Source organism: Astyanax mexicanus, chromosome 17, assembly GCF_023375975.1.
Source record: "Astyanax mexicanus isolate ESR-SI-001 chromosome 17, AstMex3_surface, whole genome shotgun sequence".
Classification (NCBI taxonomy): domain Eukaryota; kingdom Metazoa; phylum Chordata; class Actinopteri; order Characiformes; family Acestrorhamphidae; genus Astyanax; species Astyanax mexicanus.
Window position 1 is genome coordinate 3,164,993 of NC_064424.1, and position 17,390 is coordinate 3,182,382.

Here is a 17,390-nt window from a genome sequence, read left to right on the forward strand (position 1 = left end):
TCTCATTCGAGAGGCTGCAGGTGACATGACTATTTTTCATTATTTCTTCGGAGTTATGTGCAGATTATACGGCATTTTACTTTACTAATTTTTTTACACTGGATTTTGTACCATGGATTGTGTAAAATTAAAGAATTATTTTTTTTCTTAAAATAAAAGAGCACTTAAAAACGATGAGTTTCTTTGATTTTACCAAATTGAAAACCTCTGGAATATAATCAAGAGGAAGATGGATGATCACAAACCATCAAACCACCAAAGCACCAGGAGTAAAGCAGCATAAAGTTATCCAAAAGCAGTGTGTAAGACTGGTGGAGGAGAACATGATGCCAAGATGCAGTTAAATTATTATAATGATTAAAAACCAGGGTTTTTCCACCAAATATTGATTATTTCTGAACTCTTAAAACTTTATGAATATGAACTTGTTTTCTTTGCATTATTTGAGGTCTGAAAGCTCTGCATCTTTTTTGTTATTTCAGTCATTTCTCATTTTCTGTAAATAAAATAAATGCTCTAAATGAGAATATTTTTATTTGGAATTTGGGAGAAATGTTGTCTTTAGTTTATAGAATAAAACAACAATGTTCATTTTACTCAAACATAAACCTATAAATAGCAAAATCAGAGAAACTGATTCAGAAACTGAAGTAAAACATTAATGTATTTAGCATTATTATTATTTAAAACTGATTAAATAAAGAGGTTTGTCTTTTTGGAAAAAAATAACACATTTATTAAAAAGGAACTAAATGATTATCTGGGAAGTGTTAACTGTATCCACCATTCCAGAATGACCCTGGTATTTTACTCTGTTTTCTACTCTACAGCTTTTAAAGAGTGATTATTTACTGCAGTCCTTCTTACCTGCTTCATTTTATTTTTTATTTTTAAGAAATGCTCACAGCTGACATTTTCACTCTGTAACTCCTGCTTAATCTGAAAATGAGCATAATAGCAGATAAAGAGGTTTTACTGGCTATTATCTCTCTCTGCAGTTAATAATCATTATTACTTAAAGGACTCTGTGCAGGGGATTTGCATAACAACTGCAAAAACATCACCTGAAAAAGGTGAAATTCATTAGTATTTCCCCTCTTTCACTCTGTTCTGACGGGAGTTTAAATAATAAAGAGTTTGTTCAGGTATTCAGGAACGTGTTTCAGTTTGTCTGTATTGATTCTGCACTCAAAACACATTCACACACATTCCTGCTAAAAACAATTACCTGTGGGGACAAAAACAGGCTGGAAACCCCTGTGGACACACACACACACACTTAAACACAGGCAATATCTGATACAGAGGGAGCTTCAGCATGGCTTATATATAAAGGTTCATCCTATAACTAATAGAGTTATGGACCAGTGCTGGACTATATACTAGTGCATCTGAAAAAATATTATTATTAAAAAAGTTACTTTGTGGGGCATTCCAGGATTTTGGTACATTTCAGGGGTGGTCACTTCTGAAAATTTGATCTTCAATTTGATCATTTTTAGTCATATATTTATTAAATACAGGTAATAGACTATCAAAAAGTTTGATTTGTCAAGCTCAGATATCATTAGATTATTAGATTATGCAATATATTTGGTAACTTACAGTAACAGGGTTGCGAGTAACAGGGTTGCAAATCTAGGCTAAGTTGTGGTTTACCCCAGGAACAGATGCTAACTGTAAAATTTAGCTACGTATACAAGATCAAGGACAAACATGGTTATATAAGTATATAAAGTAAATTTAGACTCTACTCATTATTAGTCTTACAGTATGAGTAACAGGGTTGAGTTCACTGAGTGACACACACAACTTGGACGAACATATTTGGAAAAAAACTTGAAAATTGTTGGTCTTGCCATGTGGGCAGAAAATGTCCTTGTGATGTCACTTCCTTTGTGCCAGTAGACAAATATTTTTAGCTCTTTCTCTGCAGGTAAAATTCCTTATGGTAACAGGGTTGAGCACATGTTGTGGGACAAGACTTAATAGCATAAAAACTGTAACATGCAAAACAATGTAGACCAAAGAAGTCGTTTTCATAAGTAAAGGAGATGCATATCAACAATATACAAGAGGAAGTCATTTATTTAGAGCTTATTTTAATTGTTAAATTTGCCAAAGGAGTTGGTCCCACACATTGGTCACCCAATGTGTGGGACAAGAGAAAACGGCTATTTTTTGAGGTGGTCCAAAGGTATTCGGTCAATAGTCATTTAGATATTTTGAATAGGTAATTTGAAATTTAAGTGGTGGGACAGGAAATGTACCAAAATCCTGGAATGTCCCTTATTTCAGTAATTCAGTTCAAAATGTGAAACTCATATATTATATATAATTGATGATTTTGGCTTACAGCCAATGAAAACCCAAAAATCAGTGTCTCAGAAAAATGTTAATATTATGTAAGTATACTGTATTTTTCACACTTAAAATCATTTAATTTTCACAAAAATCATCAGTGCTCCTTATGTATGAATTCTATCAGTCAGGTATTAAGGAGCAGTAAAGCCACTCTGCTGAAGTACAGAGTTATACAGGAGTTTCAGTGAAGTTTCTCCAGCAACATGATTGAAGCAGTATTAGCATTAGCCGCTAACCGTACTAAGCATACTAAGTACTCTTTGGCCGTTCAGAGGTGAGTATATCAGCCTGTAGCATGCTGCTAACCTCGGCTAGCACTGCTGGAGCAGCATTAGCATTACCTGCTAGCCATGCTAAGTGGTAGCTCTTTCACCGTTCAGAGGTGAGTATTATCAGTCTGTAGTCTGCTGCTAACCTCGGCTAGCACTGCTGGAGCAGCATTAGCATTAGCCGCTAACCGCGCTAAGTGCCTTGCCCATTTAGAGGCGAGCATATCGGACTGCAGTCTGCGTATTTAAGCTTACTGTAAATAAATGGAAGAGCTTTACTCACCCAAATAAACAGTTTTTAGGAGAGAAATCTCCTGTGTAGATTGACATCCCGCGCTTATTTGACTTTGTCTGAATTATTTACAGACCTGCTGAATTAGAAGGAAAACATGGCGACACCCCTGTTCCTTACTAGTGTCGCATAAAATGTGCCTTATGTATGAAAATAGACCAGAAAATAGATGTTTATTGATAGTATGCCTTATATTGCGGACAATACGATAAGTTAAAACAGTGTAAACTCAGAATAAAGAGCTGCTGTGATCAGAGTGGACACTCCAGCCGTCTCTTCAGAGAGTTCAGGTACTGAGAACTCCTGACTGATGCAGAATTCTGCTGTCAGTAACCCTCAGTAAGATCTTTAATCTGTCCCAGTTCTATCACTCCTCTCTCCGGCTGCTCGGGATTCCTCGCCCATTCACTGCTTCTGAAATGTAAAGATGGATGTTTTCCAAAGGATTTCCCCAGCAGGTTAGTGTAAACTAAAAATCTGAATTCTCCAGAGAAGATAAGAGGACTGGAGAGACAGTGGAAATCCATACATGCACTGAAAAACATCCATTGATAAAAAATCCTATATATATATGGAAAAAATTAAAAGACCACTTCAGTTTCTGAATCAGTTTCTCTGATTTTGCTATGTATAGGTTTATGTTTGAGTAAAATTAATATGATTGTTTTATTCTATAAACTAAAGACATTACAGACAATACAAATATTAGAAATCAGACCTCAAATAATGCAAAGAAAACAAGTTCATAATTATAAAGAGTTTTAAGAGTTCAGAAATAATCAATATTTGGTGGAATAACCCTGGTGGTTTTTAATCACAGTTTTTATGCATCTTGGCATCATGTTCTCCTCCTCCACCAGTCTTACACACTGCTTTTGGATAGCTTTATGCCACCACTCCTGGTGTAAAAATTCAAGCAGTTCAGTTTGGTTTGATGGCTTGTGATCATCCATCTTCCTTTTGATTATATTTTAGAGCTCTATATATAAAATTGAGACATATATGCCTATATTAAAGAACCACTAAACACTAAACCATATGTTATTTCATTAATAGCTGACATTTGTTCCTTTGAAGTCGTAAAACACACCAGTCCTGCTTAAAATTTTGATAAAAATTTTCTAACCTTTTATAAACGCTTTTATTGTGCTTTTACTGTGGTAATTTCCGTCTCTGCAGCGCCCTCTCAGGTTCAACTGTGCTATAGGAGAGGATGATGTGCCAGTGTATTTTGGTAGGCTATCACAGGCACACTGCTGCTGCTGCCGCTCAGCCAATCAGCTCTCCCTCCTGCCTTCCTCTAAACCCATACATCACCCAGTGCCCCTTCCAAACTAGCCTTCCCATTTTTTAGCCTTATTTTCAAATTTGAGCTAAGGGTGGAGCCATTTAAGCAAAACAATCAGCCAATAGGATAAGCAATTTTTTTCTTAGTAAGATTTCTTAAAATGAGTAATTGCCAGTAATCCCAGATTTTTGACTTTATTTTCTACACAAGTATCAGAATAACTGGTATATTTTGTGTATATTTTGACTTTGAATCAAATGACTTAAAATGAGGTGAAAATTTAGAGTAGGATTGATTAAGATCATTATTAATCAATCCTAGTCCTAGACTTCCTGACCGGGTCCTAGACTTCCTGACCAACAGGCCGCAGTCTGTGAGGATTCACAACATCTCCTCCCCCTCCATAATCCTCAGCACTGGCTCCCCTCAGGGCTGTGTGCTGAGCCCCCTCCTGTTCACACTGCTCACATATGACTGCTCACCTCTCCATCCAGGCTGTCATATTGTGAAGTTTGCGGACGACACGGCAGTGGTTGGATGCATCACAAACAGAGATGAGTCCAGCTACAGGCAGGAGGTGGAACACCTGGAGGATTGGTGCAGAGAAAACAACCTCTGCATCAATGTAAAAAAGACAAAGGAGATGATTGTGGACTTCAGAAGGGGCAAGCATGCCCACCTCCCCCTGCACATTGGAGGATCTGCGGTGGAAGTGGTTGACAGCTACAGGTACTTGGGTGTGCACCTGACCAGCAACCTCACCTGGAGCAACAACACTTCCACTCTGGTCAGGAAGCACATCAGCGGCTCTACTTCCTCAGGAGGCTGAGACGAGCTGGACTCGGGAGCGTAGTCCTCACCTCCTTCTACAGATGTGTGGTGGAGAGCGTCGTGTGCTCCAGCATCAACGTGTGGCATGGAAGCTGCTCTGCTGCAGACAGGAAAGCACTGCAGAGGGTGGTGAAGGCTGCACAGAGGATTGTTGGAGTTAGCTTCCCCAGCACCACAGACATTTACACCTCCAGGTGCAGGAAAAGGGCCACCTGCATCAGGAAGGATCCCACCCACCCAGCACACGCACTTTTTGTCCCACTCCCCTCAGGCCGGAGGCTGCGGAGCATTAAGTGCAAAACAACAAGACTCAGAAACAGCTTCATTCCGGAAGCTGTAAGACTCTTAAACTCCACTTAACAACACACTGCACTGACACCAAGGACAAATTACTGTTTACTGTTTACCAACATGGTCACTTTACTTGCACTGAGACACTTTATCTCCACTGCTCTAATTCACATTATCATGCTGCTATAGCACACTTGCACTCTGGACTTCATGTTGCTGAACCTTCTACTCTCTATTTATTTTTTTTATTCTTTGGGATATTTATCTATCTATTTTGTATATTCTATTTCTTTTATTGTATTCTTTTTTTTATCTATATATCTATTAATAACAGCTCTTTGGGTGTAAAACTGGATCGTGAGATCACAATTTCATTCCACCTCATGTACCACATGTGATGCGAATGACAATAAAATCTCCTTGAATCCTTGAATCCTTGAATTAATATAAAATAGGCAAAAAAGGCAAAAGTGTCTTATACATTTTTTAACAGAGAAAATAAATTAAGGTTTATTGCCTTGAAATTATAAAATGTAATTTTTTTGCAGTATTATGGAAATGCCACAGTAGATTTGACAGCACTGTACCTCCCCCTACTGGATGGATGGCAATTTAAAAAAAGTACAGTAGACATAATTGCCCTCTAGGGGTTTTTACCAGACTTTCACTGTAAATAAACAGTTTAGTTTACTGTTATATTCAGGCATTTAAACTATGAACCTTATAATGTATTTAAATGTTGGTATTATTTTTGCATGTCTGTTTATTTTGGAAATATACAAAAAATATTCAACTTTCTCTTATTATTTTAATTTTATTTTTTATTTCTTTATTTTTCTTTATTTCTTAGTTAATGTTAGTTAATTTTCATTTATTTTTTCATTCATCATTTTATTTCATTATTTATTTTTACTATTATTATTTATTCTTTATTTTATATTTTTAAGTTCTTTACATTTTATGTGCTAATTTTTGATGGTTATTTTATTTAGATTTTTGTGTTGTTTTGTTTTAAATCTCTTTAAACTGTAAATGCTTGGCTGAATTGTAAATTAGGGTCACCTTTAATGTACTCCCGAGTGAAAATAAAGGTTATTAGATTGATGAAAATATACAAACAAGTTTAGACACATCGTATATTGAATGATAAACTATGAGGAAACATATTAAATTATTTAGAAAACAAAAATGTGTTAAACAAATCAGAATATGTTTTATATTTTTTACAGTTTTCAAAGTAGCTCCTCTTGCTTAGATGATCAGTTTTACTAATCTCTGCTGGATTTTTTCAGTCAGTTTTATGAGGTAGAGTCACCTGGAGTTCAGGCTTTCAGTTAACAGCTGTGCTGAACTCATCAAGAGTTAATTACTTGAATTTCTTGTCTCTTAATAAAGTGTTTGAGAGCATCAGTTAAAGTAAAGTAGTGAAGAGGTAGAGTTACAGGTATACAGTGAATAGTGAATATTTGAGTAATGTTCTAATCCAGATTATGAGAAGCAAGAAATACTAAGTAAAGAAAAAAATACTTTTAAGTAAAAATGAAAGTCAGTCAATCTGAAAAGAAGAATTACAAGACCTTTGAAAGTATCCTCAAGTGCAGTCACTGCAAATACCATCAAAAACTTTATAGTGATGAAACTGGCTCTCATCAGGACCGCCCCAGGAAAAGATGGAAGAGCAAAAGTTTCATCTGTTGTACAGGATAAGCTAATCAGAATCACAGCCAGTATTTAGCAAGCATGAAGGCTCATTTTGCAGTAATTAAAATGGCAATGTGCAAATAAATGAATAAATATATAATACATTAACAAATAAATGAAGCCAATATGAACTAATAGGGACGATGGGTTAATATGGTAATTAAGGTCTTGGAAAGTTCAAGTGAAGTTTAATCATTAAAAATAAAATAGTAGTCATACACGTACATTTAATTATTAAATGTTAAATAATTAGGATATTGTGAAATAAGTAGAATTCACAAATTTTTCACTATTTTGCAGTGTAGGAATGAATAGCTCTAAAATAATCTACATATTCAGATTAACTCACTTTCTCAACATATGTGCATAACAGGATCTCAAGAGTTATACATCACTCTGGTGCTATCCTCATCTGACACCAGAAGACGGTACTAATGATAGTTTTAAGGATGTGAGAGAATGTCTTTAGGCGCTGCGATTGATAAAAGCATCATCAAGATAACGATTTTGACATATTTGCTGTCCTGCTGATTTTAGACCTTTTGAAGAGCAGGCCACTTTATCCCTTAATTTCATTCTTATTTCATCAGAATTTAATCTCCCAATCAGAACTCTCTGCAGATCTGAGTCAGAGCCAGAAGCATCAGGATAATCTGGCTGTTCTGTAAACATGTAATCTGCTTTATGATTATCTGTGGAATATTTGATGGCAATCAGTGTTTAATAGCTACAAATTGGTAGCTTATTTACAACCCAAAATAAAAAATAAAAAAAACGTTGAGACAGTATGGAAAATTAAAATACTGATTTACATTGACTTTTATTTAATTGCAGATGGTATGAATCCAATCATATTATTTCATGTTTTATCTTCTTAACTTCATTTAATTTGTTAATATACATCCATTCCTGCATTTTAGGCCTGCGACACATTCCAAAAAATAAGTGGTATTAGTGAATATAGTAACTCTGTATTGTAGTAGAGAAGTGGGCGGAGCTTCTTCTGGTCATGGTGAACATAAGTCTTGTGTTGTGTACAGTAGTAAAGTTGTAAGTGGTATTAGTGAATATAGTAACTCTGTATTGTAGTAGAGAAGTGGGCGGAGCCATTTCTTATTTATGACCCTCACAATCTGAATTTCAGGAAAAATAACAAAATATATATATATATTTCTCTAATTTTCTCAATTGCAAGAATTTCTCAATTGACATCATTGCTGAACAGCCCCTTCATTATCATAAAAGGACAAGAAAAACAGAAATAAATAAATATGGAAATAAATAAATGTAGAAATAAATACATCTTGAAATATTATATTTAAAATACACCTCATGGATGCACTGGGACGCATCATCAGTGATGTATCCTGAGGTCATCGGGTGTTTCGGGTCTTGCAACATCATACACCCTCACCCAGGCGACCCAGCCAGGGGTGATCAGGCCCCAACTTGCGTCCCAGTAGCAACCCACGGATCTGCCCTCTTCATCCAAAGCCACCTAGTAGCCTTTTCGGCGGCTTCGCTTGCGGACTTGATGGCCCTCTTCTTTGCTGCTCCCACGATGCCCAGGCGGCTGAGGACCTTGCACAGAGACCTCCCTGCAAATCCCCTGCAGCCTACTTCTATGGGCTCGTAGAACGTCTTCCAGCCTCCTCCCCTGCACTCCTCCACAAGTTCCTGGTATTTAGCCCTCTTCCTCTCATTTGCTTCCTCGATGTTTTCTTCCCAGGGCACTGTCAACTCCAGTATGATCAGCTGTTTTGAAGACTGAGAGGTCATGATCATATCTGGACGGAGGGTTGTTGTTGCGATCTGCTGGGGGAACCTCATTTGCTTACCCAGGTCGACCTGCAGCTGCCAGTCAGATGCTGTATGGAGTAGGCCTGCTGTCGCATGTTTGTTTGTTCTGGGTTTTTCTCCAGCTTTCACAAAGTAGATTGCCTTCTTTGGAGCATGATGGTTCTTGCTGGAGCTGATGGCTGAAGCTACGCTCTCAGCGACTGCCTTAAGCACCTGGTCATGGCGCCAGCGATAGCGACCATCTGCTAGAGCCTTCGGGCAGCCGCTGAGGAGGTGTTCTAAAGAGCCTCTACCAGAGCACAGCGGGCAGGAAGGTGTCTCACTTTTCCCCCACACATGGAGGTTCGCTGGGCTTGGCAGGACGTCGTAGACAGCTTGGACCAGGAAACGGACCCGCTGGAAATCCGGCTGCAAGATGTTTGTCCAGGTGATCCTTCGCTTCAGAGCGCTCTCCCACCTTGTCCATGCTCCCTGTTGCCGTAATCCTACTACCCTGCTCAGCCGCTCTTCCTCCACACCTGCTCTGACTTCCTCCTGGATCAGGTGGTGCCTTTCCTTCCCACGTGTCTGGCTAATGAGGATCTTTGGGAAGTACCCCAAGCCTGCTCTGCCTGTTGCCTCAGTGCCCACCAATTCCTTCTGTCTTAGGCGTGACTCTGCCAGCTTCACTGCTTCCCTAGCCTTCCACTTTCTTCCTGTCCTCACCTCGATGCCGGCTGCTGACACTTTGCTGTCCTTTGAGTCCCTGTACTGTAGAGCTTCTCTGGTGCGTGCCACCATAAACTCTTCTGTCAAACCCCTGAGAGGAAGCTGCAAGATGTTGCTCGTACCATACAGTGCAGCGCTGGTGAGGCTGCGAGGAAGTCCCAGCCATTTTCGAAGAAAGCTGCTGATCCTCCTCTCCAGGGACTCAACTGCTGTCATTGGGACTGCGTAGATTAACAGGGGCCACAGGATGCGGGGCAGGATTGAATGCTGGTAGATCCAGGCTTTAAACCTACCAGGCAGGCCAGACTTGTCTACCTTGGTGAGCCAGGTACCGAGTTCTAAACTGGCCTTCTGGATGGCTGCTGAGTCCTTCAGGGTGGAGTCAAAGAGTTTCCCCAAGCTCTTCACTGGTTGCTCTGTGATGGTAGGGATGACCGTTCCTGAGATGGAAAAACGGAACTTGTCAATCACCTTCCCCTTTTTCAGGACCATCGATCGTGATTTGGAGGGCTTAAAACTCATCCTTGCCCAGGTCATGAGCTTTTCAAGCCCTTGCAGGATCCACCTGCACCCTGGGACTGACGTGGTTGTTACAGTGAGGTCATCCATAAAGGCTCTGATGGGAGGCTGTCGTACACCTGACTTGGTCAGGGGCCCTCTGCATTCCACCTCAGCTGACTTGACTACCATGTTCATGGCCAGGGAAAAGAGGACAACAGAGATGGTGCAGCCTGTAATTATCCCTTTCTCAATGCTGTGCCAGTCTGATGTCTCTGACCCAGAAGTAACTCTCATCCTAAACTTATTGTAGTAATCCAGGATGAGGTCCTTGATCTTACTGGGAACATGGTGGAGGTGGAGAGCGAGTTCTACCAACTTGTGTGGTATGGACCCATAGGCATTAGCCAGGTCCAACCACAACACAGCTAGGTCGCCTTTGTTCTCATGGGCCTCCCGGATGAGTTGCGTAACGACTCCAGTGTGTTCCAGGCAGCCAGGAGCAGAGATCCCTCCCTTCTGTACTGATGGGTCTATATAGCTGTTCTTGAGAAGAAACTCTGTCAGTCTTCGAGAGACGATGCTGAAAAACACCTTCCCTTCCACACTCAGCAGTGAGATGGTTCGAAACTGACTGATGTCTCGCGAGTTCTCCTCTTTGGGGATCCAAACTCCCTCAGCATGCCTCCACTGGTCGGCCACTTTCCCCCTTCTCCAAATCACTTTCAGGATCTTCCACAGATGCCGTAGAAGCCCTGGGCAGCGCTTGTAGACCAGATAAGGGGTTCCACTGGGGCCTGGGGCTGACGCTGAACGGGCCGCCTTGACGACCTCCTCCACCTCCTTCAGGCTTGGCTCCTTCAGGTTGAACTCCATTGTCGGGAGATCTGGCCTGATGAGAGCTTTATTGGGCTCCAGTTCCAAGTCTCTCTGAGGATCGCTCACAGTGTCCTGGAGAAAGTGATTTACTTGCTCTATAGAGCACTCAAGCTGCCCGCTGCGCTTGTCCCCGAGGAGTTGTTTGGTAAAGCCAAAGGGATTTGCGATGAAAGCTGCTCGCTTCCTTGCCCTCTCTTTCGCCCGTCTCCGGTGCCACTCTGCTCTGCGAAGAGTCATCAGCTTCTTGCGCAGGATGTTTTTCAGTTCCAACAAGGGTTTCTTCTCCTCCTCTGCTGCAGCCTTGTACTGTTTCTTGAGGGTGCGAAGCTCCTGGCGCAAATGATGTATCCGGGTGGCTCTGCGGCTCATTGTGTAGGAAGTGGATTTTGATTTTCCTTTATCCACCTGTCCAAATCTTTCTGAGGCATAGCTGATGATGATTGTAGTCATTAATGTGAGTCGGCTGTCCACGTCTCCTTTGGCTGTGGCCTGGATGATCTTGGACACATCCTCGTCAAACTGCTGCCACTCGCTCCTCTTGCTGGCTGGGGGCCACTTAATCCGCTGCTGTGGAATTACTCTGCTAGGGTTAAGAGTCTGAGGTACATGGAGGGACTGGGCTCTGTGGGTTGCCTCCTGGCCGGGCTCCTCCTGCGTCTCACCAGGTACAAGACCTGAGCGTTGTACCTCATTGTCTTTGTCTAGGCATTTCATTCTAGCTTTGTGGATCTTCAGGCCACGATGGTTCTTGCACAGCTTTCCACAAATGCATATAACGTTCGTCGTATGTCCGTTTGCCTGGGTCATCACCGTGTAGTCCGTCCGATTGAAGATCTCATCCTCCCCCCCTCTCGGGATCTCCTGGGGGTATCTCTCTGTAGGGCTTTCCGTAGCTTGATTGGGTCCTCTCTCACGAAAGATGCAGGTTGGGATGCTACCCCAACCTGCCCCAGGTGCCGTCTTTCCGTTCTGCCAACTGTCTCTCCAGTAGTCGACCAAACTGTTCTTGGTTGTCACCTAGTCTATTCCTAGGGGTCACTGGCTGTGCCAGATGTTGAATATTTAAAATACACCTCATGGATGCACTGGGACGCATCATCAGTGATGTATCCTGAGGTCATCGGGTGTTTCGGGTCTTGCAACATCATACACCCTCACCCAGGCGACCCAGCCAGGGGTGATCAGGCCCCAACTTGCGTCCCAGTAGCAACCCACGGATCTGCCCTCTTCATCCAAAGCCACCTAGTAGCCTTTTCGGCGGCTTCGCTTGCGGACTTGATGGCCCTCTTCTTTGCTGCTCCCACGATGCCCAGGCGGCTGAGGACCTTGCACAGAGACCTCCCTGCAAATCCCCTGCAGCCTACTTCTATGGGCTCGTAGAACGTCTTCCAGCCTCCTCCCCTGCACTCCTCCACAAGTTCCTGGTATTTAGCCCTCTTCCTCTCATTTGCTTCCTCGATGTTTTCTTCCCAGGGCACTGTCAACTCCAGTATGATCAGCTGTTTTGAAGACTGAGAGGTCATGATCATATCTGGACGGAGGGTTGTTGTTGCGATCTGCTGGGGGAACCTCATTTGCTTACCCAGGTCGACCTGCAGCTGCCAGTCAGATGCTGTATGGAGTAGGCCTGCTGTCGCATGTTTGTTTGTTCTGGGTTTTTCTCCAGCTTTCACAAAGTAGATTGCCTTCTTTGGAGCATGATGGTTCTTGCTGGAGCTGATGGCTGAAGCTACGCTCTCAGCGACTGCCTTAAGCACCTGGTCATGGCGCCAGCGATAGCGACCATCTGCTAGAGCCTTCGGGCAGCCGCTGAGGAGGTGTTCTAAAGAGCCTCTACCAGAGCACAGCGGGCAGGAAGGTGTCTCACTTTTCCCCCACACATGGAGGTTCGCTGGGCTTGGCAGGACGTCGTAGACAGCTTGGACCAGGAAACGGACCCGCTGGAAATCCGGCTGCAAGATGTTTGTCCAGGTGATCCTTCGCTTCAGAGCGCTCTCCCACCTTGTCCATGCTCCCTGTTGCCGTAATCCTACTACCCTGCTCAGCCGCTCTTCCTCCACACCTGCTCTGACTTCCTCCTGGATCAGGTGGTGCCTTTCCTTCCCAATAAGTACAGAAATAAATAAGTACAGAAATAAATACATCAGGAAATAAATAAATAAGGAAATAAATAGATCTGGAAATAAATAAATAAGGAAATAAATAGATCTGGAAATAAATAAGAACAGAAATAAATAAATCAGGAAATAAAGGAATGCAGAAATAGATAGTTATGTAAATAAATAAACAAATGAATTAAAAGAAAAATTAAACAATGTTCATACAGAAACCCATAAATAACAATTTATTAAGATATTTATTTTCATGTATATGTATTTATTTTTATTATTTACCGGTTTAATCGCCATACTACTTTTATTGAGTAATTTACATACGTTATTTATTTATTTATTTTGGCAGTTTTGTTCCTCCATAAGAAAGTGTCAGACTTTAGTATATTAAAAGTCTTTTTTTAGAGTGTATGGACAACATAACACTGTTAACGTTTTGTAGACATCAGGATCATCATTTTACTTCTTTAAAATTGATCCAACCGCTGGTAAAAATAACAATCAGCCGCACCCTACTTTCACTTATTTCTACACATCATTTTTTTTTTATTATAAAATTAACTGTGTGTCCCGCAATAATCGGTTAATCTGAATTAAAGTAGTATTATTATTATTTTTTAAAATCGGTTTCTATTAGCGTTGTTCTTATTGTTCTTTTCCCCACCCGTATTTCGGCAAATTCCGCCTCCAGCGTTGTAATTGGCTGCTAATACTTCTGAGTACGAACTATCAGCCAATCGTAGCGCAGGGTGACTCTGGGAGGCTGGACTGACTATAATCACATGGTAAATGACATCATCCTGTCACTGCTCAGCGACCAATCAGGTAGCGCGTGCGCCTCCGCTCTACAAGCGTAAAAGCGTAGTAGCGAAAAGTTCAATCCGGGTTAATGAACCGATTCTTTTGAACACTAGCGTGTGATTCAATGATTCATTTTCGATTTAGCCTAAAATATTTTATATGACCCTCACAATCTGAATTTCAGGGGAAAAAAATGATTGTTTGCCTAATTCTCTTTTCCATTTTTTCATTTTCGCATCTTGTAGTATAAGTAGGTTGGACCATGTGACCAGCTTGAAAATATTTATTTTTTTTCGTGAAATTGAGAAATGAAAAGTTAGAAACTGGAGAAAATAATAAAAACAAAAAAACATTCCTCCTTCACTTTAAGATTCAATGTTCCCACTAGTGTGCAAAAAATAATATTTACAACAAAGTAGAATAATAAAAAAATAGAATATACAGATAACTTTACAGTGTCCACAATATACACAATAACGTAGACTATAGACATATTGGCATATGGTATTGCATTTAATAAATAGAATAAGTAAAATAATAATTCTGTTTTACACCTATTTTGTAACTGTCTAATGAAAAACAAATATCTCCATTTTTGTCGACTTTTAGTGTCAAAATTTCTTGATTTTAACTAAAAGTTTTTTATCTCTCTTATGTAAATTTGCTGTTTAGTTATTAAGATAACTTAAAAAAACGGTTCAGTTGGACAGATAAATCAACCTAGCTGGCATTTACATTTCAACGTTTATGAACGAATGAATCAACGTTATTAAACATAGGATTTTCTAGTTTTAGTGAGCTACGGTGTATTAAAGGTTGAACATACAACGTTGAAACAAGGTTGCCATGTCAACGTTGATCCACCTTTTTAAAATAAACACCAAATTCTACATTGATTCAACCATAACATCAATGTTGATTCAATGTTGAAATGCCAGCTGGGTATCTTTTTTACACCTATTTTTCGGATTTAGTTTTAGAAACTGTAGGTCCATTTCGTCGCTGTCCAATATTTAATTTCATTGTCCATATTTGACGATTTTTAGTGTCAGAATTTCTTGATTTTTTGATGTATGGACAACTAGAAATTCTTCCAGGTTTCCTCAAATAAACGCCACTTTTTTCATTGATTTTAACTAAAAGTTAAATAGTTTTTTATCTGGACAGTATTTTTTCGTTACCGTTGCTTTTAGATGTAGCTATTTACATACAAGAAAAGATCGATTCAATTGGGCAGATGAATCAAATGAATCAGTTCATGTATTGACTCGAATGAACCGATTCACGCGCGATTCGGAGCTGGTGTTGGCTCTGCACAGGCCGCCTGTGAATGGGGTCTAGTCGGTGAAGCGCGAGGCGGTCGGAACCCAGCAGCCGCTTTCTGTCTTAATGAGCTTTTATTAACCGGGATGTGAAGCGTTTTTCTCCGGTTTCTGCGGGCAGAAGTTCTCCTCCAGCTCTCTCCAGCTCTGTGTGGAAGTGTGAGGTTCAGCTGTGTGTGTGGAAGTGGGTGAGTTAGTTATTTAATAACACTGTAAGTTTTAAGGAATCTGGAGAAGAGTTTGTTTCAATTGTTTGTTGAGGAATGTGAATCAGTTTGTTAGCGGTAGTTTTGTTGCGGCGTTTTTCTGGTTTATAAACATAGTAAAAGTAGTTACTCTGCTGCTTTAGAGGTTTGGAAGTTTGGAGGAAATGTGTGAAGAGTGTGAAACATTGTATCCAGTCTCAGGGGGCGTTTGCTACATTGTTATCCCTGTTTCTGAGCTCTGTTTCTCTGTTTGTCTGTAAAAACGCCGCTGTTTGATTTTCTTATCTTAAGATTGAAACATTAGTTATAAACTACACTAGCGGTTGTGCAGAGAGCCCGAGAAACAGGCTCTGAATGACCGGGTGAACTTTCTCCTTTTCCCGCTGAACTTCCTCAGGTTCTCCGGCCCTCCTCCTCCTCCTGCTGCTTCTCCTGATTGATTGCACTCATGGAATACAATCAGAGATCTTAATGCTAACAGTTGTAGTTGCTTTATGCGGCTTTTTGCTTTTTTATTCTGCTTTATGCTACTTTTTATGTGTAACTCTCTCTCAAATTAAGTTAACACACTATAAAAAAGTTCACGGAATGCTGTGGTTTTATATAGACTACTATTTATACCCTTTATACACAGACTTTATACTTTATATGTTCATTGAAGTAACAATAGAAGGCCTTCCCATAATGTTTTTCAGCAAACACAAAAAAATATGACAGTAGTTATGGGTATTAAAAAATGAGCAATATTTTAAGAGGATAGTTTGTCATACAGTCGAGCAGTAGAACCAACCAGAAACTTTAATGTCAATTCAAAACAGTTAACATTTTAACAGCTTTAAACTGCAGAGCATTTCTAGCTAGCTTTATTGACTTTATTGGTTATTTTGTTGACTAAAATGCAGAATAAATCTGCTATTTAATATTTATAGGCTTTATTAATAAGAAGTAAAGTTTATATTATAATAATCTCTCATCACTTAAGAACTAGGGATGAGCCCTGAATTTTTTTTTTTTTTTGCAGATTAGTTTACTAAAGGACTAGGTGTTAAAATGTCCTAAGCCACATTTTATTTTAATTAGGCATAATACATGAGTTTAAGGCACTCTAGACCTTTATCCTAAAGGGGTAAAATCAGTACGGAGCTTTAAATGTGACATTGAGTATTTTAGTTAAATGTGCCTGGCTTTTAATACACTTGAAATATTTAGGGATGCACAGTAATATTGGAATTATATCAATATTTTAATATTTTAAACCGATACTTGCTGATGCCTCTATTGTATGCTGGAAAAGGACCAAGCAACACTGACCACACCACTGCAGTTGGCCACCACTACTTATGTTAGGGTACTTTAAAATCCATTGATTTTAAGCTTATTTTTATTTAATTTATTAGTTATATGAATTTACGCTGATGAATGAGCATTGGTGCATGCATAGTTAACTAAAAGTTGGTTAAAAAAAATGTATCTCATTTGCTCAACAGACATTGAGTTCTTTTAACTCATTGTATTGTGTTGGATTGGTCTGTTGGTTAACTCAACGTGATGATAGTTTCCGATTTTCAGATTCAGAATTTAAAATCTATTTACGAGATGGTTCTCCTTGACCTAGAAAATTTTAAGTTCTTTTTCAACAGCAATTTTCATTTAGTTTCATTGTATTTGTTAAAATGACAGTTATGTATTACATCATTCAATGTTGAAAGTTTATTGAAATGTCAGGTAAATGTAATTAAATATATAAGTGCATATTTATATACTTGTCAGATTTTAAGCTCTGTATTCCCATTGATCACTTTCATCAATCTTTTTAATGTGACCCATATCTGAATATCTGCCAATATTTAGCATTTTTTCAGAGAAACACATGCGCGAAAGAGCAGTGCTTCACGTTAAGTTTCACTTTAATCCTTATTAGAATCTCGGCAGCTGTGAATGAGTTCTGTGAATGTTTATTTATTTTGGGACCACTGTTGAATCTCAGATGTGACCTTATGTTTTTGAAAGTGTGTAAATTGTCTATATA

The 17,390-nt window shown here is 39.7% G+C and overlaps 2 protein-coding genes across 7 annotated transcripts in view; one reads left to right on the forward strand and one right to left on the reverse strand.

Annotated features, from left to right (window-relative positions):
• Nucleotides 1-8,361: 8,361 nt before the first annotated feature.
• Nucleotides 8,362-11,755, reverse strand: LOC125782488 (uncharacterized). The gene has a single exon (XM_049466715.1). The coding sequence runs from the start codon at nt 11,726-11,728 to the stop codon at nt 8,474-8,476; it is 3,255 nt and encodes a 1,084-aa protein (XP_049322672.1). The 5' UTR covers nt 11,729-11,755; the 3' UTR covers nt 8,362-8,473.
• Nucleotides 11,756-15,128: 3,373 nt separating this feature from the next.
• Nucleotides 15,129-17,390, forward strand: part of rai14 (retinoic acid induced 14) — a 109,606-nt gene continuing 107,344 nt past the window's right edge. For 5 of the 6 annotated variants that reach the window (XM_022666541.2, XM_022666545.2, XM_022666543.2 and 2 more), the window contains exon 1: nt 15,129-15,343. The gene's annotated coding sequence lies outside the window, so the exon portion shown is untranslated. The remainder of the gene's footprint in view (nt 15,344-17,390) is intronic. The other variant, XM_049466376.1, reaches the window with a different exon arrangement.

Bases quoted from the DNA above. Each gene is read 5' to 3' on its own strand.
- LOC125782488 (XM_049466715.1), bottom strand. From the start codon at position 11,728: ATGACCCAGGCAAACGGACATACGACGAACGTTATATGCATTTGTGGA.